Raw genomic sequence first — 27,982 nt, forward strand, 5'->3', positions numbered from 1 at the left:
ATTAGCACTGTACCTGTTTTCACTTTTATCTTCAGCATTTGTTTCACAACAAGCCAGTTATAAAGGCAGCACACCCCAAGCAGAGTGGTACAGCGAAGCTCCTTTCCCAAGAACTACACTTAGCACGAAGCCCCCATAGCTTTGAATTGTGTCTGTGAGCATCTGCGCTTTATCTTGATTTTGTGCATCAGTTAGCAAGATCTGTCTTGAGATATGAGAAAACCTAACAGAGATTATTTTGGGAGTATGGAAACGCTCCAATATCCCCCCCCCCCCCATAAATTAATAACTGCTTCTTTGCTTTACACCATTTCAGCTTGGAAAGATTTCACGGGACCGCTCTACTTTCAGACAGTGGGGGAAACCTATATATAATTTCTATTGTTTGTTTTCGGTCTCTTTCCACTAGAACGAAGTAGTAAACCTCACTGATGTTCCCCAAGTGCCTAGGGCAGTGCCCAGCACGTGACAACAGAAATCTGATGACTGAATAGATGGACCACGTATATTTAGTTCTCAATACACAGCAGGGATGTTCATCTGCCTTATTATTCCCCTACCGGGGTGGTATGTAAACTGCATGAAGGCCGTGGGTTCGTGCACTGGGATATCCCCGGAACCTAGAACAATTCCTGGCACACGGAAGACTCAATAAAGTATTTGTTGAGTGAACATTCTTTTTGGGTCCCACGCACCACACCAGTTTTAAAGAGCCATTATCAGCCCTGAGCTAGGAGATATTAACATTATCGTTCCCATTTTACACACTGGAAAGCAGAATTCCGAAAGGCCAATGGGTGGATGAGGCTGATCTGCAGCGTCCAGGGCAGGCAGGGCCCCGAAGACTGCTGGGGCGCGGGCTTGGCAGCTTCTAACCTCCTCGGGCCGCCCACTCCAGCTCCCCGTTACTCACCTTGGCCTCGGGCTGCCTTTCCTCCAGATCCCAACGCGCTCTCATCGCCTCAGCCGCTCCGACCAGCGCGTTCGGGGCCCTCCTCCTCTTCCTGCCCTTCTTGAGGTGCCTCCCTGTCCTCTCCCTCTCGGGATCCATGAGGCTCTGGAGAAAGACCGGCGTGAGTTGAGGAAACGCCGCCTCCTGACGGGGGAGAAGGTGGGGCTTCAATAGCCTACAGCCTCCCTCAGATCCTCGCCTCAATTCAGTGTATGGAGCCCTCCCAACTCTCCCAACCCTCCCGACCCTCCCGGAAAAGCGAGGGCGCCAACGATCCTCCCTGTTCCGCGGCGGAGAAAACCGCACGGAGACCAACGGTTTTACCGTCCGCGCCGGAGGCCGGATTCGAAACGGTTTCCCAACGGCGCACACGCGCCTCCGCCCGTTGAAAAAGAGGGGAAAAGTTGCTGCCAAGCGACTTCCCTGCCAAAAAACACTCCCCGCGCCCCCCGATCCCCGAAAACACCGAAGAGAAGCCGAGCAGGCAGCAGAGGCCGCAGCCGCCGCCGCCTCAATCACAGCCAGAGCCGCCGCCGCAGCCGTCTCCCCAGACGCGCCAGGCGTTTGAACAGACCGGAAGTGCGAGTTCAACGACTTCCGGCAGTTGGGCTGGGAGGAGTAAGGAGTCCCGGGAATGGCGACCAAGGAGCTTGCGCGGTACGCGAGGGGTTTCTGGGCTGGGGGTGGCTCCTGGTCGGGTGCTGGCGCCCCCGGTAGGTCTGGGCAGTGGGCATCCACGGTGTCAGCCTTCATTCTCTGCGGCCCCGGCGTCTCCGACGTGCACTGTGTGGCCGGACTGAAAGGTCTCTGCTTGGATCTCGATCTCGAGCCTCAGGCAGTTTTCTGCGCGAGGGTGGAAGAACCGGGGTTCGGGCTGTGTGGCCTTGAGCCACTGTCAGCCAGTTCTAGGCCTCGGGAAACGAACTGGGCATGACAGCACCTCGTAGGCCGTTCCGAGGTTTCAGGCAGCCCCCACCTCACCCGTCAAGCTGTACACGCCACCACTTCCTAGTGATCCGTTTAATTAGTAATGTTATTTATTGTGTCCTTCTCCCTGATTCCTGGTCACGCTGTGCACATTTCTGATTTCTAGAAGCACTGTTGTAATGTATTCGTAAATAGCATGGGCTTCAGAGTTGGGTTTCACATACCAAATCTGTGTTCTTTCGCAAATTACTGAATTCGTTATCTCATCCATAATATAGAAGTAGCAAAAGTGATTATCTCGTACAGTGTTGAGGATTAAGTGAGATCACCAGAGTTCAGTGCCTGCTATTTAGTAAGAAATCAAATAAATATTCGCAATTATTCCCAACTCCTTGCACTTCCCATCACGTTTTAAACAAAAAACGACAACAGGAAGTGTCTGCTTAAACTCCACCTGTTCCTCTAGGACCTGTACCTCATAGTTGTCTTACTTAACACCTCATTAGGCTCATCCCTTTCTATGAACTCAACTATTGCCTTTGCGGATCCTTTGTCATATATTACCTTACAGTGGTTTGCCATGGATGTCTAGTTTCTTTACCCAGCCGTATTTTGAGCTCCTGGAAGACTGGATCAGCCGTATCTCCTCAGAACTGGGCTGTGCACGTAGCAAGGGCTTGAAAAATGCAAAGGCAGAAAATACGCTTTTCAATACATCTTTACCTCTGCAATCACTCAAGTTCCTCAGTATTTACTGTAAAATAAGGAAAGCAGAAGGAATTAGTCTAAGTTTGCAAATATGAACTTTGAGGCAGGTGAAATGACTATTAAGAGAGGGTGGCAGTCCATATAAGAACCAAGGTCTTCAGCTCTCAAAGCCTAGTTCAATTTCCTGTCACTCACATTAATACATTAATAATGAGGGTTATACCATTAGTTTGTTAGCATATTCCAACAGGAGTGTGACTGAGTTTGTTGAACATATTGGGTTGTTTTACATTTTTAGGCAGCTTGGATTAATTAGAAGAAAGTCAGTTGCACCAGCAAATGGAAATCTAGGAAGAAGCAAATCCAGTAAGTAGTGTGCTTCATTTCTTTACATTTTGTATCCTTGCACTTTTAACATTGATAATGCATAAGGATACCCTTTGTTTTTGCAGAGCAGTTCTTTGACTACTTAATTGTCATTGATTTTGAGTCCACATGTTGGAATGATGGGAAACGCCACCGGAGCCAAGAAATAAGTATGTCTGGACTTCTAGTGGCCAAAGCCAGCCCTGGAGGAGTCACTTTAATAGTCAACAATTAGTTTAAAGAAAACAAGATGCCCTGTGAATTGGTAGTTTACTGTAAAACCTGACTCGACAAAAAAAGAACAAAAACCTAATATCTAAAAGTATCATATAAAATAATTATCTTAGAATTCCATACAAAATCTCGATTGCATAGGAACTGAAAAAATACCTTTGCAAAAAGGAGTATATTTTAACTTCCATATGGTCTTCATATTTAATTATGGAAATATATTCAAGAGTTTTAAGTAGAAATACTGATAACTTTAATATTCTGGCTTATTCTTTGGCATAATTTTATTATAACTTATATCACACTGCTTTGGTCATTTTAATAAGCTTTTACTGAAATAATGATTGTTTAATAATGCTATCTGATGGCCAAATATGTTTAGAGTGATTACAGCATTAATTTAACAATTTTGTATTTAAGTGTCAATTGATAATTCTTTCATGTAGTTGAATTTCCAGCAGTATTGCTGAACACATCAACTGGAGAGATTGAATCTGAGTTCCATGCTTACGTTCAGCCTCAAGAACATCCAATTCTTTCTGAATTTTGCATGGAACTCACAGGCATAAAACAGGTATGCCCTTCTCTTTTCCCTACCTCTCTTCTCACCCTGCCCCCCCCCCAAACAAAACCCAAGAAAGTATGATGCAAATATTAAAATTCAGAAATCAGTTTTTAAAAGAAAATAAAAAGTATATACCATTTGGAATTAGATTTGTGTACTGCTAGAAATAATGTTCCCTCCAGCACTCTGTTGGAATCTTTAAAAATTAGATAAAATAGTGTTGTAAAAATGAATATCAAACTTTCTTCATGGAAATTAAGTGACATCAAATTTCTGTCAGTCAGGATTTAATTAGTATATTTTTTTTGTAAATTTTTAAAAAAGGTTTTATTTATTTTTGCGAGAGAAAAAGCGTGTGTACGAGTGGGGGGAGGGGCAGAGGGAGAAGCAGACTCCCCACTGAGTGGGGAGCCGGATGCGGGACGTGATCCCAGGACTCTGGGCTCATGATCTGTGCCAAAGGCAGATGCTTAACCAACTGAGCCACGCAGGCACCCAGAACCTCTTCTTTTTTATATCCCCCTATAGTGCCTAATTATGTGCTAATGATGTGTTCAATAATTATGGAATTCGATTGTTGAATTCAGATTTTGTGACTTTACTCAGGCTCAGGTTGATGAAGGAGTCCCTCTGAGGATTTGCTTATCTCAGTTCTGTAAATGGATTCAGAAGATTCAGCAAGAGAAGAAAATTATTTTTGCTACTGGGATTCCAGATCTGCCTAATTCCGAAGTAAAATTATGTGCATTTGTTACTTGGTCAGGTAAAAAATAAGTCATATCTATCAATCATAAATGAGTAGAGTTACCACTATGTAATTCTTTATCTGTAGGAAGAATTGTACTTGTTAACCTCTTAGGCCCCGAAGAGAAATCTCAGTGCCTGACAGATGTTAACCAAGGAAAGTAAATTTATTCATATTTTTCAAATTTTACCATCCTGGGATACTTAAAAATTTTTTAAGACTTAACTTTAAGAATCTTTCTGGATTGTTCCTCCCTGTTCTTCTGACTCCAGGCAAAGATGATTTAATGAAAACTCTTATGCTACTTTCTACAACCTTGAATAAAAAGAGTCTTCATTCAACTCACATCCTTTGCTTTAAACTTTCACACTAGGAAAAATGGGCCATTAAAGTAGATCTTTTGTATGCCTGTGTTATAGCATTGCCATTAATAGTCGTTGATAGCAATGCTGTGCCATCGATAGTCATATTTTTGGTTTCAGGTTTCTATAAGATGTCTGGTTTCCAATTACATTAGTATTTTCTAGAATGTTAAAAGCAGATAACCTTCTCCTTGTGGCCTTGTAACTTGACCGTACTCTTCTTTCTGAAATACTCAGTATGTTTAATTGGGTGTTTAAGAAATCATTTAGAAACTTAGTTACCAACATAATTTCTTAATGGTAAGTTATGTAAAGTGGATAATTGTTAGATATTAACAGCAATTAAATCCTACTGTCTTGTTTTATATAGTATATTGTTATAGTATATACAATACAGTATAGCTTACATTCTATATATAGTACATATTACACTTCAGTATATAGCACGTGATGATAGTATACTATATAGTATTATATATATTACGTCTTTCTAAATCTTATATAATATTTCTCTCTTTTATTTATAAACGATAGCATGAGTAAAAACTGCTGGCATCACTGAATTTGTACTATTTTAATATCCTTAATGCAGACTGGGACTTGGGGGTTTGCCTGGAGTATGAGTGTAAGAGAAAACAACTGTTAAAACCCGTGTTCTTAAATTCTTGGATTGATCTCAGAGTCACTTACAAGGTAAGGGTCAAAGATGGGGGCATGGTCACTTTCCTTCTGTTGAAAAATGATTAAACTTCATCCCATACATGGTATAGGTTACATAAATAGAATGTTATTTTAAATTTTCACATAAATACATTTCTTAAACTATGAAAAATGACAATAAAATAAGTACATTCCAAATCTAATAGAACAAAAAATTATGAAAAGTAAATGGTTAATACATAACCTTTCTAATAGTAACCTTTTTTTGCATATGTTTCTTTCGTTTGGTTAGATTTTCTATGGAAGAAAACCAAAAGGACTTAGTGGTGCCCTGCAGGAAGTGGGAATACAATTCTTAGGACGAGAACATTCTGGTTAGTATAAATTGAAAATAATTTTACTATGTAAGTCATCTTATTTCTATAAAGTCTTTCATATGAATCTCATGGTTTTGGTGATGTCATTAATAAGGACTATCCTTTCAAGCTAAGAAAAGTTCCTGGGGCGCCCGGGTGGCACAGCGGTTAAGCATCTGCCTTTGGCTCAGGGCATGATCCCGGTGTTATGGGATCGAGCCCCACATCAGGCTCCTCTGCTATGAGCCTGCTTCTTCCTCTCCCACTCCCCCTGCTTGTGTTCCCTCTCTCGCTGGCTGTCTCTATCTCTGTCAAATAAATAAATAAAATCTTTAAAAAAAAAAAGTTCCTAATCTATACAATTCAAAGATTTCTGACTTTAAAATTACACTACTGTAAAGTAGTATAAGATAAAGACTGCCATCTAGTGGCTTTCTAGTTGTAAAAAAGAATAAAAATGAGCTAAATCAAATGGAGATTAAACAAATGCCCAAACAACACAGCGAATTCGTGAAAAAACTGAACAAGGCCATTGGATTACTCACAAAGCATGGTCCCTACAGAATGTTGCTTACCTTTTTGAGAACTGTAACAAATTTTTATCTCTTCTGTAAATGTGGGAGATCTTGTCTCTCATTGGTAAGGTTGCAACAGCATGTGCTAATCCAATTTATCACGATTAAAATTAGTAGATGATCATAAAACTAATAGTATGTTCCAATATAAATTGTGATTTCTTATTTTTGCTATATTTCTTTACACTGGTACTACTAAATTCCGTGTTTGATATCTGTTTCCTCAGGGTTGGATGATTCTCGGAATACTGCCCTACTTGCTTGGAAAATGATCAGGGATGGTTGCTTAATGAAAATTACAAGGTTCTTGAACAAGGTTAGTGGTGTCTTGCCTCTTTATTCTGTCACCTCAAACTCCAGAAGTAATCATAGGTTCATTGAAATATAAATATCATGTGTGGAATAATTGATAAATCAATGAATGATGACATTTTTCTTTTTTGTCAAATCATATACTGTGTACTAAAAAGATTACAAATGCATTGTTTCTAAAGCTATTGGATTTGTCTGTGGAATCATAGGTGCCCACTAAGAAGAATTCCAGCGTTTTGGCCAGAAATTTGAATACGAATCAAGTTGAAGAAAGATCAGCCTGCAAGAGTAGCATTCAGGGTCTGAGCACATATGATAGGGAGCCTAAAAATACAGAAAATTCTCATGGAAAAGTTCAAATGAGGTCAGTTGGTGTGAATTCTCCTATAAAGGTACAGCAAGATCAGTTCCAACTAAAGAGCAGTGTAAAAGCAGGTCTTCACAATGGCAAAAGCTATTTATCTTTTTTTAATACAAAATCCTCTACTTCTCTGGAGCAGTTGCCATCTGCCAGCTTGAATACACCTGTGCAGAAGCACGTAAGAAACAAACACCTTGCGTTTAATGCCAAATCTAAGTCTTCAGCAGTTGGTTCAGAATTGGTACTTGTATCAACTACCATTTCATCTGTTAATCATGTTTCTGATACAGAAATGAGTTATGCTCTTGATTGTTTACCTATGTTGGCTGATTGGGAGGATGTAGCTTTACTGCCAGCATCTCAGCCTGAGCAAAGTATAGATTATGTACCTTCCATTAGTGACTCAAACTTAGACACTTCATTTAATTCTATAGAAAGATTAATGGTTTTAAAAGAAGGCACAGAAGAAACTCCTCAAAAATATGGTACCTCTAAGTCTGTTGTATATAAGAGTCCACATACTACTATTTATCACGTGAAAGAAGCCAAAGATCCAGATTCGGATGTTTCTGACTTTAAATTACCTGAATGCAAACCAAGTAGCTTCAACAGTGTTAATGCCACTATGTCCCATCCTTCAGTATTGGGGAAATATCCCCTCCTTTTAGATAGTACTAAAAGGAGTACTAAAAGGAGTCTGTCCAGTCCTCTATCTTTCCCATCAGCAAAAAAACAGATCCTCACTGTTCATGAAGAAAAGCCTACATCATCTGATGGCTCCCCAGTGAGAAGTTGTTCCCAGAAGGTCCTCCCCTCTATCTTAGCTTCTACAGTTAACCTGCAAGAGCCTTGGAAGAGTGGGAAAATGACACCGCCTTTATGCAAGTGTGGCCGAAGATCTAAGAGACTTGTTGTTTCTAATAATGGCCCAAACCATGGAAAAGTCTTCTATTGTTGCCCAGTTGGGAAATACCAAGAAAACAGAAAATGTTGTGGTTATTTCAAATGGGAACAAACACTTCAAAAGGAGAGAGCCAACAGCAGAGTTCTGTCTCATTCCCCAGGGGGACTCACTTTTAGTTCCCCAGAAATAAGCCATATTTGTGACAGAAATGTAAATTTTTCTACTAAAAATTCATTGAGACTCAGACCTTCAATGAGGAATTGATAAACTTTCTGTACATCCAAACTGTGGTTTTACTATAATATGACTTTTTGTGTGATAAACAGGAAAAAGTGTATAGGGCTACAAGTTATGGGGACTTAGTATATCTGAGTTCTGTAGACTGTATTGGGCTATTAAACACACACACACACACACACACACACACACACACACACACACTGAAGATAGAGAAAAAATCAATTTCACAGGCTTCTAATTTCATTCATCAGTTATCCAACATTTGTCTTCTGTTCATGTATGAATTCTGATTGTTCCTTGAATTTCCAAACATCATGAGTATTCTGATAATACTTGTACACTGTTTTATTTTTATTTCATATATGAACACTTGCCAAATTTATCATAACTTTCTTGAAGAACCACAAATTAAATATTTTGTATACTGCATTTGATTAGATACAAGCAACAGTAGTATGATGTTCTTCTTTTAGTTAGACCTCGAAATGAATTTAAGCTATTTTTAAGTTCCTTGAATAAAAATGTGACTAATAAAAATCCCTGGCCTGTTTTCAGGTAGATACTTAACTTTGAGAATTATGATCATTTTCTAACTTTTTGTTTTTCTAAAAACTTTAATAATAAGTTGTTTAGTTTTATTTCAAAACTTGAAGATTCGTTCTAATTTGTATATCAACATATCAGAAGAATTATTCAACTAGAATTTGAAAACCAACAAGTCAGAAATTTGGTTCAGATACTTTATGTTTAAAAATTTCTCAGCAATTGATGGCATTCTTTTTATATTACCAAAATCATAAGAATATTGACACTAATGCAGAGGAATTTACTAAATATTTTATTTCACAATTCAGCCTCTGATGTTATAACCATGAGATATTTTATTTTACTTTTTTAAAAGATTTTATTTTTTTAAGTAATCTTTACATCCAACATGGGGCTCAAACTTAGAACTCTGAGATCAAGAGGTGCATGCTCTACTGACTGAGCCAGCCAGGTGCCCCAACCACAAGATATTTTAAATCAACAATTTGTAAGTATATTATCACAGTTTTAATCACCTCCCTATACTCTTGTGGTTTGGACAGAGTCTTAGTTTTATAGATACTGTGATAAATAATAGAATGGATTTAAATTGTTTCCCATTCTTTCTTCCTCAGTTCATTTCTTTTTATCTTCCCACTGATAGTCTTTGGCAGCTCTTGAACAAATTCCACCTGTTGGTATCAAGGGAAAAAATTAGCCCAGAAGTTTTCATCTTGAGACAAAGTCAGTTATATAGCAGTTTTATTATCTCTAGGTGAAAGAATTAGGACACCCATCTGGTGGGTTTTGGTAGCAACCAAAAAGGGAGAGGGGTATTGTTGAGGAGATGTTGCTTGATATTTAGTATTTACTACAAGTCCAGAAGCCAAATGACCCAGCAAATTATGTCAAGAGTTCCATTTTAATCTCAAAGATTCTGCTTCTTATCCATGTCATTAGTTCAGTTTGGAATATTTTGTGTAGCATGTTTGAGGAGAGTGTTCATTAAAATTAAAAAAAAAAACAGCTGAAATTTGTCAGAACACTAAGCAAATTGTCATCATAATTAGAATACCTACCTTCCTGGGATATTTGTAAGGTGCTGTAGTTTTTTTTACATGCTCTTGAATCTCCTTTTTTAGTTGTTCTTGATCATGTGACTTGTAATCAGGGGTCAGAACTATAAAAGCCTTTACCACCTGAAAAAAATATTTGAAACACCAGGAAGATGAGTTGTATATTTTTATGTTTTAGTGTGTTTCTTTACTTTCTCTAACTGGGAATCTAAGTGCCTGCTGGGGTGGGCCAGAAGGCTTCATAGGGTTTGATCCCAGCTCTGTGCTCTTAAGTCAGCCAGTTGAGTCCCATAACTCCTGTTCTGTAATACAAGAGGGTTTCTGGGAACCCTGCTTTGTTAATGATCTTGGTGAACTAGAACTTTCTCATCTAACTACATCTTGAACTCTGCTTTCTGACCTTCTGTTTCTGAGCTGTCTTTGCTCTTGACTTCTTGCCTCATCTTTCATCTCCTTCAAGAAAATTTCCTTTTAGAAAAAAAGAATTCCTTTTAGAAATTCAACAATGCACTAAGCACAGCCTCTTGGGTAACATCTTAGCCTGATCTAGCCTAGTTTCTTGGTCCCCACCTCTCAGTGTGGCCCTTGTAAAGAGTATTCACACTGAGTTTGCTATATTCTTATTGAAAGGAACAGTTCATTGATGCTGTGCACTCCTCATTTCAGAGATACTTATGTTGATATAAGGCTGTGAAGATTCCAACAGCCCCTTTGCTATTATTCTGACCAATTTACCTGAACCTGAGGAGCAAGAGTAGAAAATGGTGGTGGTCCTTGCTCTCTAATTGGCAGGAGACAGGGAGACAGGGAGGACTTCATTACTTTATGCTCACAAATCCTGTTTTCATTCCTTGAAATGTTTTGGGAAATCCTGCCCTGCCCAGTTTTTGGACTATCTTTCTATAATTTTATCAAAGCCATTTTTTAATATTTCATAAAATGTTTTTGTGTTTATACTGGCTCTTCTGCTTTATCAACATTTTTATGAATTAAAAAAATGTAACCTTGCTATAAGTGAATCATTCAGAGGCAGATTATTTTAAGAACTAATGTTTATACTTACTGGTTTGCATATTGATGACTTCTACACCTTGGATAAGGTCTACTGTATCTTTATAAAAGTTTTTTTTTATGATTTATTTATTTTATTTTTTTTATTTTTATTTTTTTTTTAATTTTTTTAAGATTTTATTTATTTATTTGACAGAGAGAGACAGCCAGCGAGAGAGGGAACACAAGCAGGGGGAGTGGGAGAGGAAGAAGCAGGCTCATAGCAGAGGAGCCTGATGTGGGACTCGATCCCGGCACGCCAGGATCACGCCCTGAGCCGAAGGCAGACGCTTTAACGACTGCGCTACCCAGGCGCCCCTGATTTATTTATTTTAGAGAGAGACCGCAAGTGCATGTGCGCGCAAGAGTCGGGGGAAGGGCAGAGGGAGAGAATCTGAAGCAGACCCCACACTGAGTGCAGAGCCCAACTCAGAACTTGATCTCATGACCCTGACCTGAAATCAAGAGTTAGATGCTCAACTGTCTGAGCCACCCCGGTGCCCCTATAAAAATGTTTATACACCATTACAGAAGGTCATAAATTAATATGGAGCACGCTAACATGATTAAGGGCATGAACTCTAGAGTCAGATGGCCTGGGTTCAAATCACACTTCGTTGTGTAATCTTGGGAATGTTAGGATACCTCTCTGTGCCTGTTTCCTTCTCCAAAAAGAGAGGTTGTAAGGATTAAATAGGGCCTATACAGGCCCTGTGTAGGGCTTATAATACCCGGAACATCAGAATAAGTCATCAGAAATATTATGTATTAGTAGTAGTAGTATTAGAAGTACAAGATTTTTCTTTTAACTAAAATCCTTAAATCGGCTTCAAAGTTTCTGTAAAATTCTCTGCAAAACTCTGCATTTTTATAAGTCTACAGTTGTGCCACTTAATATGGTAGCCACTAGCCACATGTAACTATTTAAATTTAATTAAAATGAAATAAACATTTTCTCCGTCACACCAACCACATCTCAAGTGCCTTATAGCCGTGTGTATTGTATCGAGTGGTGTGGATATAGAACATTTCCATCATTGCGTAAGTCCAATAGTGACTTATGGTCTTCAAATTCCAAAGAACATTGTGATACTACCGGTGGAGTTCAGAGTGAAAGGATAAACTTCAGTAATCACAGAATCAATTCTCTCTCTCATCTATCTGGAATATTGGAGGCCCTGCTTGGCAAAGGGGACCCAAAGAGTAGCGTGGAAACTTTAAACTCAAACTACCCTCTGATCAGCCCCAATAAGAATGAACTTTCAAGGGTGCATGTGACTCTTGATCTCGGGGTCATGAGTTCAAGCCCCTCATTGGGCATAGATAGAGCTTACTTTAAAAAAAAAAAAAAAAAAAAAAAAAGGAATGAGCTTTTAAGGACTGTCTTATTCACAGCTTATTTCCTGAATCTTCCACTTGTCTACGTACCCAGCCTACTTCTGGTCACCTCAGTTCCTATCTCTGACCTTCCTTCCACCCCTGATATCTGATGCCAGCCTATCCTCCTCAGCTACAGTAGAGACCATGTTGGTTTCCAGACTTGGGTAATAACTTAATCCTATCTAGCTGACATCTGGCATCCTATCCTGTTGTGAGCCTGGGTTGTTGGCATTCACACCATCCCTCTATGGAAAGGATTCAAATTCCTTATACGTATTTTCAGTCTTATTTTTAGCAGTTCTTTCTGACTAGCATAGTTACTAATGACTCTGGCTTGCAGTTAGTGAGTGAATCATTTGGGTAATTCTGTTTCGATGAATTGTTGAAAAGTATGCGTTAGACTGCCAACAAATTATAAAATGGAAATGAATCTTTTTTTTTTTTTTTTTTTTTTTACCTCTCCCCTGATGGGGTCTGGGCTGCTGACAACTGCTGCCTCTACAACTGCAGGATGCTCAATCAGGGCACTTTCTACCTCAAATGGTCCAATTCTGTAACTGGGAAATAAAACATATGACAGGAATTTATAAAAGTGAGCAGCAGGTCCACTCCAGAACACGACGATCAATTAATGTAGACATATACGCAGATGAAAAATTACCCAGAAGATAATATGATATCATCTGATCTTGCAACAAACCAGAAATAGCCATCTTCATCCATATAGCCCCTGTCCCCAGTGATGTAGAAATTGCCTCGTAGGGTTGAAGCTGTTTTTGTAGGATTATCCTGTGAAACAAATAGCATTTTGTTTGTATTACTGTGAATGTGATTCTTCTGTTTGGTTGGATTTTTAGATGTTCAAGGGGGAAAAAAAGTGGTTTTTTTGAGAAACCTTGGAATGAAGAGGAGCCAGCAAATGAAATAAGGATGAAATTCCAGCATTGAGCTAGCCCAAGCAAAGAAAGGTAAACTACAGTTACAAAGACTAGGCATGCTGCCATCGTGAGAATTTTCTTTTCTTTTTTAAAGATTTTACTTATTTTGAGAGAGAGCAAGGGGGAGAACACAAATGGTGGGGGGGGGGGCAGACAGAGAGGGAGAAGGAGACTCCCCACTGAGCAGAGAGCCCGACATGGGGCTCCATCCCAGGACCCTGGGATCACGAGCTGAGCTGAAGGCAGATGCTTAACTGACTGAGCCACCCAGGTGCCCTTCTTTTCTTTTTTAAAGATGTTTAAAATTTATTTGAGGGAGAATGGGAGTGGGGAAGGGGCAGAGGGAGGGAGAGGGAAAGAATCTCAAGCAGACCCCATGTGGAGTGCAAAGCCCAATACGGGGCTCAATCTCAGGATCCTGAGATCACAACTTAAGAGGAAACCAAGAGTTGGATGCTTAACCAACTAAGCCACCAGGCACCCCCTGAGAATTTTCTTTGATGGATCACTAAACACTGCAGGAGTTCAGAGATCCAGAGTGTGGGCTAATTAAGTCTTTTAGGTGTTTAATACAGGTAGGGAAAGAGAGAGGTGAATACTCAAGAGTTAAATGAAAGCACCAGCACCTAATAAACCAAAGAATAAACTTTGTTTTTGTATTTTGTTGTTTTACACAAAAACAGAGAACTGGTTCTGTAACTTTGGCAGGAGGAAAAAGGAAGTATTGTTACATTATGTAAAATTCAGTGACAAGTTGGGACACCTGGGTGGCTCAGTCAGTTACGTGTCTGCCTTTGGCTTAGGTCCTGATCCTAGGGTCCTGGGATTGAGTCCTGCATGGGGTGCCTTGCTCAGGAGGGAGCATGTTTCTCCCTCTGCCTCTGCCTGCCACTCCCCCTGCTTGTACTCTTTCTATCTCTGCCAAATAAATAAAATCTTAAAAAAAATAAAATAAAAACTTAAAAAATTCACTGACGAGTAGAACCTGGACCTTTGATTATATCAATGTAAACTTTGTTACAATTTGTATACTTCCATTAGAGGTGAAAATGGGTTTGCAAACAGTAGGGAATTTGGAAGGCCTCTAGTGAAAAACATTTCTTAATCTCACTGCACATTTTCTATACCTTTCACTCAAGAAGGAAGACCACTAATCAGATTTCAGGAAAATGATTAGGTGCTGTTTTATCATGTAGAGGATCAGTGTATACAAAAAGGGCTGTCTTTCTAGGGCTCACTTCTCTTACCTTCATGAGCCTGGAGCAATGATCTAGCCCAGGGAGAACAAGCATTTAGGTGTTTCTGCAGTTTCCTCTCTGAGGCATTACTATTCAGGACAATGAATCTCTCAAGAAAAGTCCAAGCACCTATCCTAGGTGTGTTTTGTGGCAAATAGGGATAGTTACCAAGCACTTTTGAGAAATAAATAGGAAATAAGAGGTTATTTAATAAGTCTCTTACTATATAATGAGCAAAAAGGCCAAACGGTCGGTTAGGTAGAACTTGAATGCCAATATCTCCTTCTTGTCCAGGAGGTAGAACATTGCCATTTACATCTAAATCTAGGATAAAATAGAACAATTTATTTAAGGAGATTTTTATGTAAAGGTACATGTTAAAATTTTACTTTGTTTTGTTTTGAATTTTGCCATTTAAGAATGCAGACTTCAAAAAAAATTAAGTATACTTTAAATTCCCAAGAAAATGTGTTTATTTAAATTCTTAGTGTAAAATATATTATAAAATGCAAGTTAGCAAAATGTGAAGAATAAAAATTGTCTTTAAGTCTATCTAGCAATAATCGCATTTTTGGTGATATCTTTTGAGACAATATAGATAGACATAGGAAAAAATAGGATCACTTTATAATATACTGTTTTACAACCTTCTTTTACAATTTGCAATATGTCTTGGTTATCTTTTACTCTCAAGTAAATATTTCATTAGTGGTTTTCAAACTTTGTTTAACTGTAGAACAAATAAAACCTTACTTCAGGAGCCCAATATAAGTAAGCAGAGAAAGGGGAATGTTCTCTGGTTGAGACACTGGTGAGTATGCCAGAAGCCTTGCTTTCTTACCTTTTCCCCAGTCTTCCTGGTTCCCCGAAGTACCTAACAGTGAAGTACCTTCCAGCAGCTAGCATTTCATAGGCCCTGACTGCATTCCAAGTAATAAATGCTACAGCTCTAAGTACTTCACATGTATTGTTTTCCTTAGTCCTTACAACAGCCCTATCTGGTTAGCACTATTACTACACTCATTTTACGTATGAGGAAACCGAGGTGCAGAGTTTAAGCAACACAGTATATGACTGAGCTGGAATTCAAATCTCAAGCAATCACACTCCAGATCCTGCCCTTTTTATCACTAAACTTCTCTATAGAATCTTTCCAGGGAGTTCAATCCAATTTTTAAAAACCCAGATTAACATTTTTCAGATTGGTTACTTAACTCATGTACCAGATTTTGCCTTAAATAACTTTTAGCTGTCTTTACATATGAACTCTCTACTTTGCCTTTATATACATCCACCAAGAGCCTTCAAACCTGAGATGTGGCTTGTGTGGAAAATAGGGTGTAATACTTATTTGGCACTTTCCAAATGGAAATGGGCTGTGTCCCCAAAGGGAAACTTGAAAGGCTGAGGAATTCTAAATGCAAAATCTTACTTTAAAGTTCTTGTAAATAAAAAAATATAAATTCCCGCCCAGTCATCTAAAGAACATTTGGCTCCAGAATCAAGAAATTACTGATGGAAAGGAGATGTTTTCAGAGTTCCAGATACTTAGACTACTCTTTAATAGATGGGAAGAGGCAAAATGTTCTATTTCTGGAGAGATTCTCATTCTTTATTGTTCAAGTGGCCTTAAAAATCTTTAAACATGAAAATTATGGGCTTTGGGCTTTGAAGTTGCAAGAATCTGATATCCAGCTGGTTGGAGCACATCCCCAGATGCCATGCTGTCATTGCAGATGCTCTTAGCTACATAAACAAGAGCAGTAATAAGAGCCCTTGGGGGAAAAGATAAAAATGAAAGTAGCTACCTTAGGGAAATGCACATCAAAACCAAAAGAAGATACCACTTCACCCCCATTAGGATAGCTGCTATCAGAAACACAGAAAATAAGTGTTGGTGAGGATGTGGAGAAATTGGGCACTGTGCACTGTTGTGGGATGTAAAATGGTACAGCCACTTTGTGGAAAACAGTATGGCAATTCCTCAAAAAATTAAAAATAGTATTACCATATGAGCCAGCATTTCTACTTCTTTTTTTTTTAAAGATTTTATTTATTTATTTGACAGACAGCCAGCGAGAGAGGGAACACAAGCAGGGGGAGTGGGAGAGGAAGAAGCAGGCTCATAGCGGAGGAGCCTGATGTGGGGCTCGATCCCATAACGCCGGAATCACGCCCTGAGCCGAAGGCAGACGCTTAACCGCTGTGCCACCCAGGCGCCCCAGCATTTCAACTTCTGAGCATATACCCAAAAGAATTAGAAGCATGGTCTTGAGGAGATATTTGTGTACCCATGTTGATCACAGCACTATTCACAATAGCTAAAATGTGGAAAGAACCCAAGCACCCATCGACAAATGAATGGAAAAGCAAAATTTGTTATAGCCATACAATGGGATATTATTCGGCCTTAAAAAAGAAAGGAAATTCTGACACATGCTGCATGGATGAAACTTGAGGACATTATGCTAAGGTGTGATTAGCCAGTCACAAAAAGACAAACACACACTGATTCCACTTAATATGAGGTACTTATAAATAGTAGTTGCAGAGGTAGAAAGTAGAATGGTGGTTGCCAGGGTTAGGGGCATTGGGGAATGGGAAGTTATTATTTAATAAATACAGAGTCTCAGTTTTATAAGATGAAAAGAGTTATGGAGATAAATCATGGTAATAGTTGCACAATATTATGAATGTATTTAATACCACCGAACTATGCACGTAAACATGGTCAGGATGGTACATTTTATGTGTATTTTATTATAATTTAAGATTGGGGAAAAATGAAGGTAGTAATGCTAACTGGGAATGCATGACAGAGCAGTTCTCCTCTTGGCCACACCCTTTCTGCATTCAAATATAATTGCCCCAGAAAACCACTGGGCTTGAATTAGTGGGGTGGTGGTGAGATACTGCTGTTGGATCGCTCTGAGTACAGCTGCACCTGTGAGACCTTCACAGCAATGCATATTGGGAATTGTCATTAAGAGGGAAGAAAGGAACACAGCTTTGTGAAATGCCAGCTTGATTACTTATAATGCAGACATGATAATGCTTAATTACTAATTTTTCTTTCTCCAACCTAAGGCAGCCTATAAACCAATGAACTATTGTTAAGCCTCTTTACAGAATGTAACCAGGGCTCCCCTACCATCTCTTCTTAGAAAAGCTTTTCAAAGGAAGGGAATGCAAGGGAGAAATGAATGATAATAATGACACCTGTCTTTTAGACCTTTATTATGTGCTGAGCACTTTGTTATGCTCTTTAGAGATATTATCTTATTTAATCCTCACAAGAAACCTATGGTATCAGTTCCATTATTATTAGGGCAACCAACCATCAGTTTGCCCAGGACTGAGGCAGGAGAATGTCCCTGGGATGTATGACTTTCCATGCTAAAACCAAGTAAGTCCCCGGCAAACTGAGACAAGTTGGTCACCCTATTCCCTATTTTACAAATCAGGAAACTGAGACTTTAATAACTTCCCCAAAGACACTCAGCCAAAGACACTCAGCTCATGAAGCTCAGAGCCAGACCTGAACCACCAGGCCAGCCCATCTTTAGACAAGGTTCTCAGCAAAGTTAAAGTGAGGGAAAGAACTCAGATCTGGCTTATTCTATACACTGATATCAGCAATCCATTTCAAACTTACTCTAACTTTCTCAAACTTACCTGATCATAAGAACTGGGATGCTTGTTTAAAACACAGATTTCAGGGTCCCACCTAGAAGGGGCCTGAAAATTAGTATTTTTTAACAAGTGTCCATGTAATCCTTATGATCAGAAAACCTTGGGAACATTGATTTCATCTATAATTACCCTTCATTTAGGTTTGATTTTGAGCGCTCCATTCTGTAAATTCATCCATTTTGTGTTTTTGTTGCTATGCTGTGGTTTTCTCTTATGTATTAGTGTAAGTTCCTTTGGCTATACCTAGCTTTGGGTCTGCTGATCTGAGAACAATTCTAACCCTGTACTAAGTGTGCAGATGGGATAATAGGATGCTCCCTAGGGATCAGGTGGTAATAACAGCCATGGTTACAGAGAGCCAGGAAATGGCCAGGAAGGGCTGGGGAAGGAAAAAAATACTTCAGCTACTGTAAACTGTACCTTCCTTTGGCCTACTTGAACCCCTTAGAAGGTCTTGACCTCCCTTATCAGAGAGGGCAATGTGGTGTTGTGGTTAAGAGTACAGATATTGGAACCAGATTGCTTGGGATTGAATCCCAGCACTAGTAGCTCCTAGCTGTGTGACCTCTGGTGAATTCTTTCCCTCTCTGTGCCTCATCTATAAAATGGTTCTTTAATTTTTTATTGAAGTACAGTTGACATACAATGTTATATTAGTTTCAGGTGTACGACATAGTGATTCAACAAGTTTGTGTATTATGCTCACCACAAGTGTAGCTACCCTCTGTCACCATGCAATACTATTACAGTACCATTGACTATATCCCTATGCTGTATCTTTTATCTTTGCAACTTACTCATTCTATAACTGGAAGCCTGTGTCTCCTACTTCCCTTTAGCCATTGTAAAATGGTTCTTATATTGGTATGTCTCTCACAGGTTCTTTCTGGCAATCAAATAGATTGATATTTATAAAATGCCTAGAACTGCTTGGCACAAGAAACTACTTTGCAAAAAATAAAAAAATGGAGACCATTAAACTAATGTCCCTAATCCATTTCCATTACATGGAAATTAAAATATCATAGAAGTAGCATGAAGTCATCACCAAAAGTAGGAGTGTAGGGGAGGGCACAGTGGGGTAAATGGTAAACAGATTGGGTTGTTAAATATTCTCCTAGAAGGAGATGTGCAAACCTTAACATCAAAAGCAGGAGACGGCTTTCCCATTGAGCCAGGCTTAATCTTCATTCCCTTAAAATTTCCACAGATTAGCACCTAGTTCAGAAGGAGAAAGTAACGTTACAGGTAGCTTAAAATTCTGTTCATCTACCATGCATTCATTAAACAAATATTTATTGATGATCATCATTATGATGATGACCGAGGCTCGAAATAAAACAAATTTTCTGCTCTCGTGAAATGTAGAGAGAGACACTAAATAAATACATATAGTAAAGTGATAACACTTAATAAATTGATAATTACTAAAATATCCATATTTATGAAAACATTTGTACCCATATTAGCATGATACTTGTTATGCTGTTCCTATTTAATACATCTGTCAATTTTAATTTTAACCAGGTACTACATTCTCGTGGTTTATAAATAGAAGCACTATAAAAAGGCAAACTATGAAAAATTTCTTTCAGCCTTTCCCTTATCTGCTTTATTGTATGCCTCCTTTTCCTTACATAATAACCAGTTTTGTTAGTAGTTTATTCACTTCCTCTAGAATTTCTTCTTATTCTTATTTCTACAAGCTCTTTAAATAACCCTTTTTAGAGTATTCTTGCCAAGGAGTTATCTAGTGAACTTATAATATTTCAAGTAACTCAGCATTTTCCATTTTTGAGGCAGCCCTGACTAAGAGAGTTCCCTCTTACGTAAGGAGAAATCTTTCACTATAGATTCTTTCACTTAAAATATATTTTAATGCTCTCACTCTGATCAGCTCTATAGTGGCTTTTCTCAATGAATGGTGAAATAACTGTCTGTTACAGAGCTTTTTTGCAACTAGCTTCTCTCCCAACTTTTTTTTTCCTGACTATTCTTCTAACCACTCATCTACTTCCCTATCCCTCACATAATCATAAGGATATAATAAATACTTATTTTAAAATTTATTTATCAGTTATTTACATTTATTTATCAGTTTTTATTTATCCAGCTAAGTCAAGTCCAGCCCTGTCTTTTCAATGAGGTCCTATACCGTTTCAGTCTGTCCATATCCTTCATAGATATCCAGACCCGTCCTTTTTCTCCATTGTTCAGTCACTTCAGGATTGATTGGTTCGCCAGCACTCACACAGTGCTTTAAGCTTTTGAACTTATAGCTTCTCAGAAAGCAGATAAGTTAAATTTAGGAGAAAAAATGGGGAGGAATGAAAATCAGAGTTATTTCTAATGAAATTCAACATAGAGTGTGTTTTAGTTCCCTCCTTTCTCCCCTCTCCAATACAAAATCAACAAACAATTCTAACATCATAAAATGACCCCCAAGACATCCATTTTTTTCCACTTTTATTTTTTGGGAGTGTGTGATCTGTTGCAAAAAAAAAAAAAAAAGCCATGTCATCCTCAGGGAAGGTGCTGCATGATAACATTTTAAATCAGTGATTAAAAATTTATCAATTATATGGTTAAATTGACTGTGGAATTTTATGCAATGGTATACTATAGAGCTGTAAAAAAAAAAAAAAAAAGAAAGAATAAGGGAGCTCCTAGACAGTGCTGTCCAATAGAAATTTTTGCCACAAAGTGTTCTATTATCTGCACTATCCACTGCAGTATCTTCTAGCCCTGTGTGGCTATTGAGTGCTTGAAACATGGCTAGTGCAACTTTGGAACTGAATTTTTAATTAATTAAAATTAAATTTAAGTAATTACATGTGGCAAGTGGTTACCCTATTGGATAGAATTGGATAGCACACAGTTCCAGGATGTATTGTTAGGCAAAAAAAGGAAGGTGCAGAACCGTGAACATGTTATGTTTCCATTAATGTTTTTAAAAGGGTGAGAATACTGGCATATTGGCTTGTGTTTGCACAGATTTCATGGAAAAGGAGAACAGAGACTGAGAATAAGGCTTGGAGGAAGACCTTTCACTCTATATTCTTATATGCCTATTGAATTTTATGTCATATGAAGTATTTCCTATTCAAAAAAATTTCAGTTTTAGCAATTTAAAAATATTTACCAATGCATTCTTTCAAATGGAATCAGTAATAGAGCAAAAGACTTATATCCTTTTTCCTATTTGCTGGGATAGGATTCCAAATAGGGGGTCATTTCTGTAGTTCCTCAGTTCAGGTAACATTCATCATCCAAAAGATTAAACACCTTTTTATCCATAACCACTGGGCTCAAGGGTATACCCATGGCTGAACTTTCTCTTTCCTCTCCTTGCTTGGGGAAGCCTGCCCTGGACGTAACAATTATGACTTAAAGAATGAAAGCAAGAAGGAGAAGGGGGACAAGAGATTGTTAAATTCCATACCTACTAATGTGGAACTATGTTTTTAGGCAGAAAGATCCTTTATTTTATGGCTTCCCCTTCCTTTCCCCTACCCCCACTAAGTGCCTCTTTACCAACCTTTCTTACCTGGTCATATCATTCTGTATAAGCATTCGGTATGCAGTTGGTGCTGAACAGAAGACTGTGATGGGAAACTTGGAAAGGGTCTGCAATTTAGAAGTAAACTCTTAGTCTTCCTACAACTGTAATAAGTCCCTAAATGCTTATGGTAGGCACAGCACAACTTAAACGTTGTTTATTCTAACATAAATGCATTCACACCTTTCTTCTGTATGTCTTTTCAGGATAATTGACTTTCCAGATGTGAAATATCTTAAATCACTTTGGCTACTCTGATTTCTGCAGGTTACTTTGTTCATCAGTCCTATCAGGGATGCTGCTAAAGCATTCCTAAATGGTGACCTCTTGTGATCTGCCTTACTTGCAGGATGGAAGTTGGCTCAAAACGTGGCAAATAATGTGCAAATACACATGCTCCCTGGATCCATGGAGAAAAGACGCTACTCCATGCAGACTTCGCCCAGCCTGTGTCTGAGGTATTCCACATCACATCTGAAGGAGTCAAATCCAGCCAGTACCTGGGAAAACAAAGAATAGTCATGATATGTACAAGGAAAACACATTTATAAGACCAATAAACGAATCATCCCCTTTGTAGTTTTGACATGTCAAGCTGGAGTTCTGCGAAGTTACCTTCCATTTACAGATAATCCTAAACCAAAACTGCTATGCGTGTGTCCCGTCATTTTAGGAGATCCGCTTGTTCCACTGGTAAAGTAAATGGCCATCATCTCATCATGTTTTGTCTTCACACAGGTGTGGTTGTCACTGGCGTGTCTACAAAGGAAGAACTACAATGATTCTGCCCATTGCATGTGGCGTCATAAACTGTTACCCCAGAAGAGAATTCAAGAAACCATCTACTCGGACATCTTCACCTCATGGCTCAGGCCCCAGGGACTTGGGTTGAATTCCAAGGTAAAAGTCATCTCTTTCTCCATCTTCATAGGTGCTTTCTGGAATTACACTAAATTTTATCATCAAAGCCCATTTATAATAGTTGGTTTCATAGCTTTTTATTGTATGATGAAGAAGAGCTGAAGCATTTTTAAAAACTCCAGTGGTTTATCATTCCGTCAGCAGAATGAGGAGTCTGTGATCTTAGAATCAAGGCTATGTGAGAACTCCTCCTTCCCTGTTACTGTGGATGTTTTCAAGTGATTTTTTTTTTTTAAGAGAGTAAATATGTGAATAGAAGTCATGGATAATGGTATAAGGCAGGTTGGTAATTCCCACATTGTTTAAGAATCAGCTGTAGTTCCAAAGGATAACTGGGCTGCTAATAGGTCATACATTAGGGCACTTGAGAGGCAGTGAATTCCGCACACACAGTGCCTAAGAAGCATAGAGATTTTATCTGGGAGTATTGGGCTGAGAATGAAACATTAGAATTCAAAACATCCAGGCCACAAGAATTATAGAAAAGCTGTTTTAAAAGTCTAATAAAGCTAGACTAAGTGTTTAGTGTATGATTCCATAATTTTCTTCCTTAAAAATAGTACCTATAGCTGGGTACCTATCACTTCTATTGTAGATAGAAGCCTAAGGCGAGGTTATCATACCAATCTCTCACCATCAGAGGCAGTAAACATAGCAGTTAGGAGCGTGAGCTCAGGTGCCAGACTCCCTGGGTTTGAAACCCAGCTCTGCCAGATCCTAGCATTTGACCTTATTCATCTGTATTACTGTAGTACCCGCTTCTTAGGTTATTGTGACATGTAAATGAGTTAATATGTGTGAAATGCTTGGGACAGTTTTTGGCACATAACGAATGCCATATAAATGTTACCCAAGTTGCAATTATAACATTTTTAATTAGAATGTACTTGGCTTTCGGTAAGAGCTCAATAAATGTTAGCTCTTTTGGAGGAGGTAGGAATAAGTCTGTAGTTGCAGATATGCTCCCAAATCCTTGAGTAAAGGTGGGAAGCTCATTCTAGAGAGGAAACTGGCTGCCAACCTAAAGCTAAGGTAGAACCAATACCTGGCAAGAGTGCTAAGTGACCCCTGGAAGCATTCCATAGCAGGGGCTGAACATCAGTGTAACTTAGTTTTATAATTGCATCCATTAACATTAAGTGTTCTTCTTATTTATAACCTGAAGTGTTGCTATCTGCAAGGAAATGATGTAGCCTACACATAAGAATTGATTATGATCAGTTTCTCTGGGAGATGATAACAGTTCTGTGGTTGGTGCTGTGAATGCCCCTCTTAGATCCTGCTGCCGGAACAAAGGACTTACTCCCCTCAGGTGCTGGGAGCCGTATTTGGAGATTGCTTTGGCTGAAGAGAGCTGCCTCGCTCAAGGTCACCCCTCCTTCTAGGGAAAGCCCACACTCAGTTATGGATCAGTAAGGATATATAAAGGCCAGGACCTTTTGCTTTATCTGAGAACAGCTTTGAAAGACTATCCAAGCCCCAGAGGTCCTAGTGGATTAGCTGAAGGTTTTTCTGGGAGTGCATGGCAGATGAATTTCTTCTTTTGCCCAATGCCACATCCTTCCCCTTTTTTCACGGGTGTTGACCCCAGGACAAATCCTTAATAAACTTCTTACACAACTAATATCTATCTCAGGGCCTACTTCCTTCAAGATCCTAACATACAGGGGCGCCTGGGTGGCACAGCGGTTAAGCTTCTGCCTTCGGCTCAGGGCGTGATCCCGGCGTTATGGGATCGAGCCCCACGTCAGGCTCCTCTGCTATGAGCCTGCTTCTTCCTCTCCCACTCCCCCTGCTTGTGTTCCCTCTCTCGCTGGCTGTCTCTGTCTCTGTCGAATAAATAAATAAAATCTTAAAAAAAAAAAAATCCTAACATACAAAAACCACTCCAAACTCCTTCCTGCCTCAGAGCTTTGCAGGTGATTAGTGCAGTAATAATCACCAGTTGTTCCCTTTGCCTTGTTTTAATTTTCATTTTTCTGATCACTTCTGGGTTGAATATCTTTTCAATGTTGCCTTTCTTTTGGGAAAGCTGTTTACAACAGTTATGACTACTCACTTCATCATCTCCTTGAGGTTCCCGCACCCATCTTTGGGGTTCTGAGACACAATTAGCTTGGAGCGCAGATTGTCACATTTAGGCGCAACAGCATCTACTGCTGGGGCTAAAACTTCGTTGGTGATAATGCACTTTGCTTTCGAAGATTGTAGTCTGTAGAGAATGTCTTTCTGGGTCAGCTGAGTGGTTCCTGGAATTAAAACTGTCCCTAAAGGAGCAGAAAAGAAACGATGTCTAGAAGGAAGGATTTTCTTTATCATATTAGTTACAGTAGAATAGAGAGCTCAGGTGTACTCTCAATGTCCCAGAATGAGTTTACTATTCTAGTTGTCTATTTGCCTTCCTTTCATTATTCTGCTTTTGCCTTTCAAGGCATCTCAATATCTGTGGCCCTTTTGACCAAATATGAAAGCATGTTAAATGCTGGATAATTTTCTTCTATCTGGAGACCATTCATAACATTCAGCTTGAAGACAGGTATTTTTTTCCTTTCATTTCTTTGGAAGAGAGTTTTTATTGAAGAGTAATATTAGCCAATATTTATTGGCTAAATGCTAGATGCTATCTTAAGTGTTTTGCATGTTTTAACTTATTTAATCCCTACCAAAAAAAAAAAACCATAAAATCTATGAATAATTTGCCAAAGATCACTGGAGTGGAAAGTGGCAGTCCAGTGATTGAACCCTGTAGCCTGACCCCAGAGCTGCACACTTAACTACTTCAGTCCAGCACCTTTTAAAACATACATAAATGTTGTATGATTTCTTTCCAAAGGGAACAATTGAGTCATGCATCTTTTCTGTGCTTCTACTTCTCCCTGCCATAAATTATACTGTAAGTGTAGTATAATGGTTAAGAGTCTGTCCTGGGGGCGCCTGGGTAGTGCAGTCGTTAAAGCGTCTGCCTTCGGCTCAGGGCGTGATCCTGGCGTACCGGGATCGAGTCCCACATCAGGCTCCTCCGCTGTGAGCCTGCTTCTTCCTCTCCCACTCCCCCTGCTGTGTTCCCTCTCTCGCTGGCTGTCTCTCTGTCACATAAATAAATAAAATCTTTAAAAAAAAAAAAAAAAAAGAGTCTGTCCTGGAGCCAAACAGTCTTATAGCTTCGCCTTGGACAAGCCACTTTATCTCCATGAGTCTCAGGTTCTGCATCTGTATATTGGGGATTCTATAAGATTAATGAGGAGTAAATGAGTTAAAATGTGTAAAGAGGCTGAATAAATTTTAGCTATTATTTTCTCAAAGGATTAATGGACTTTCAAGAATATGTATCTCTATAGTTATATGTGTCCATATCTATATCTCGGGCTCTACCACTCTTTTTTTTTTTTTTAATTTTATTATGTTACATTAGTCACCATACAGTACATCATTAGGGCTCTACCATTGTTAAGTCCAGACCCTAAAGAGAGGGTGGAAGGTATGCACTTCACAATTCAGGAAAAGAAGATTGAAGAACACATACCTGGTCATCCCTGGACACTGGCTTGTCTTTCCATCTGGGGAAGGATAACCCCCTCCAGTGGAGTTCTTCAAGAAACAGACAACCAGGACCAAAACACAAAGTTTTCAGAATATCTTTCTTTTCTAATCAGGCAATGCAGCAATGTTTATAGTCCTTAATTCCAATGGTTATTCCTTAGCGATGTTCCATCTGGGAATAAGTAATTAGCCTACCATGGCTTAACAGTTTTCTATAATTTAGAGGCACTCTCTAAGAACAAGCCCACTGCCAGCATTTCATGCCTAGTAGAAGCACTTTATTTAAACACATCACCCTTAGATAATTAATTTCTGCTAATATATTATTCATACCCTATCTTTAAAAGAACCTATTAATAGGGGTGCCTGGGTGGCTCAGTCATTAACCGTCTGCCTTCAGCTCAGGGCGTGATCCCAGAGTCCTGGGATCGAGCCCCACATCAGGCTTCTCTGCTGGGAGCCTGCTTCTTCCTCTCCCACTCCCCCTGCCTGTGTTCCCTCTCTCTCTGGCTGTCTCTTTCTCTGTCAAAAAAATAAATAAAATCTTTAAAAAAAAATAAAAATAAAAAATAAAAGAACCTATTAATAGTGATCAGTCTTACCTATTAAAATTACTTCCTGTCCAAATTAATCATTTAGGGAAGCATTACATAGTTTCTTGCCAAGTAGCAAAATGTTACTTTTTTTTATTATTATGATATGTTAGTCACCATACAGTACATCATTAGCTTTTGATGTAGTGTTCCATGATTCATTGTTTGCGTATAACTCCCAGTGCTCCATGCAATACGTGCCCTCCTTAATACCCATCACCAGTCTATCCCATTCCCCCACCCCCCTCCCCTCTGAAGGCCTCAGTTTGTTTCTCAGAGTCCATAGTCTCTCATGCTTCATTCCCCCTTCTGATTATCCCCCTTTCTTTATCCCTTTCTTCCCCTACCGATCTTCCTAGTTCTTATGTTCCATAGATGAGAGAAATCATAAGATAATTGTCTTTCTCTGCTTGACTTATTTCACTTAGCATTATCTGCTCCAGTGCCGTCCATGTTGCAGCAAATGTTTAGAACTCGTTCTTTCTGATAGCTGAGTAATATTCCATTGTATATATGGACCACAACTTCTTAATCCAGTCATCTGTTGAAGGGCATCTCGGTTCCTCCCATGATTTGGCTATTGTGGACAATGTTGCTATGAACATTGGGGTGCATATGGCCCTTCTCTTCACTACGTCTGTATCTTTGGGGTAAATACCCAGTAGTGCAATGGCTGGGTCATAGGATAGCTCAATTTTTAACTTCTTAAGGGACCTCCACACTGTTTTCCAGAGTGGCTGTACCAACTTGCATTCCCACCAACAATGTAGGAGGGATCCCCTTTCTCCACATCCTCTCCAACATTTGTTGTTTCTTGCCTTGTCAATTTTTTCCATTCTAAAATGTTACTTGAAATCTTGGGGGAGGCCTCTCATTACCATGTTGATAATACAGGGTGTACAAAATGATATTACCAACATATACATTTGCATGAAGGGTCAAAAGACTGGCACTAGTAGCCCCTTCTCTCCCTGTTAACAGATCTACATGAAAAGACAAAGTTTTTCCAGGAGTTTGTTTGGTGGACAAAAGAAGTAACTTTCATAATTCAATTTGGCAACAGGATTTGAAAGCCTAGCCCATCCACCCATCCCTCTAGGTGGTAGATAATGCTTATTTTCAGCATTGTTAGTATATTAGATTTACCATTTACTCTCTCCCTTTCTTTCTCCCATCTAAGAGAATCTGCCTTCCTTTCTGCAGCC

At 39.1% G+C, this 27,982-nt stretch overlaps 3 protein-coding genes across 9 annotated transcripts in view; 1 reads left to right on the top strand and 2 right to left on the bottom strand.

The window, feature by feature from the left end:
• LOC123793863 (uncharacterized) overlaps positions 1 to 1,517 on the bottom strand; it is a 77,228-nt gene extending 75,711 nt beyond the window's left edge. Inside the window, exons 1-2 of the mRNA XM_087865584.1 lie at positions 1,277 to 1,517; positions 914 to 1,096 (exon numbers count right to left, since the gene is read on the bottom strand). Coding sequence (XP_087721710.1) covers positions 914 to 1,051 — 138 coding nt within the window. The 5' untranslated portion in view covers positions 1,052 to 1,096; positions 1,277 to 1,517. The remainder of the gene's footprint in view (positions 1 to 913; positions 1,097 to 1,276) is intronic.
• On the top strand, positions 1,494 to 13,263 carry LOC148110518 (ERI1 exoribonuclease 2-like). 4 transcript variants are annotated; one of them, XM_087865654.1, is made up of 9 exons: positions 1,494 to 1,609; positions 2,886 to 2,953; positions 3,040 to 3,123; positions 3,631 to 3,758; positions 4,356 to 4,512; positions 5,449 to 5,549; positions 5,809 to 5,890; positions 6,675 to 6,763; positions 6,969 to 13,263. In XM_087865654.1, exons 1-9 carry the CDS (start codon positions 1,587 to 1,589, stop codon positions 8,286 to 8,288), a joined length of 2,052 nt encoding a protein of 683 aa, XP_087721780.1. In that variant the 5' UTR covers positions 1,494 to 1,586; the 3' UTR covers positions 8,289 to 13,263. The 4 variants fall into 4 exon arrangements, with proteins under 4 accessions (XP_087721780.1, XP_087721811.1, XP_087721790.1 ...); XM_087865685.1 differs by having other exon boundaries at positions 13,153 to 13,263; XM_087865675.1 differs by having other exon boundaries at positions 1,564 to 1,609; positions 3,045 to 3,123.
• Positions 2,609 to 27,982, bottom strand: part of LOC148110519 (acyl-coenzyme A synthetase ACSM3, mitochondrial-like) — a 33,496-nt gene continuing 8,122 nt past the window's right edge. Inside the window, exons 4-14 of one of the 4 annotated variants that reach the window (XM_087865727.1) lie at positions 24,704 to 24,911; positions 22,339 to 22,482; positions 22,067 to 22,223; positions 21,712 to 21,791; positions 20,320 to 20,443; positions 19,298 to 19,382; positions 14,695 to 14,795; positions 12,957 to 13,084; positions 12,753 to 12,852; positions 9,869 to 9,988; positions 9,087 to 9,481 (exon numbers count right to left, since the gene is read on the bottom strand). In XM_087865727.1, coding sequence (XP_087721853.1) covers positions 9,395 to 9,481; positions 9,869 to 9,988; positions 12,753 to 12,852; positions 12,957 to 13,084; positions 14,695 to 14,795; positions 19,298 to 19,382; positions 20,320 to 20,443; positions 21,712 to 21,791; positions 22,067 to 22,223; positions 22,339 to 22,482; positions 24,704 to 24,911 — 1,334 coding nt within the window. In that variant the 3' untranslated portion in view covers positions 9,087 to 9,394. Of the gene's footprint in view, positions 2,634 to 9,086; positions 9,482 to 9,868; positions 9,989 to 12,752; positions 12,853 to 12,956; positions 13,085 to 14,694; positions 14,796 to 19,297; positions 19,383 to 20,319; positions 20,444 to 21,711; positions 21,792 to 22,066; positions 22,224 to 22,338; positions 22,483 to 24,703; positions 24,912 to 27,982 lie in introns of those variants that run through there. The other 3 variants (XM_087865725.1, XM_087865724.1, XM_087865726.1) reach the window with 3 other exon arrangements.

The sequence above is a fragment of the Ursus americanus genome, chromosome 2 (genome assembly GCF_024610735.1).
Source record: "Ursus americanus isolate L20-20 chromosome 2, mUrsAme1.1.p, whole genome shotgun sequence".
NCBI classification, from domain to species: domain Eukaryota; kingdom Metazoa; phylum Chordata; class Mammalia; order Carnivora; family Ursidae; genus Ursus; species Ursus americanus.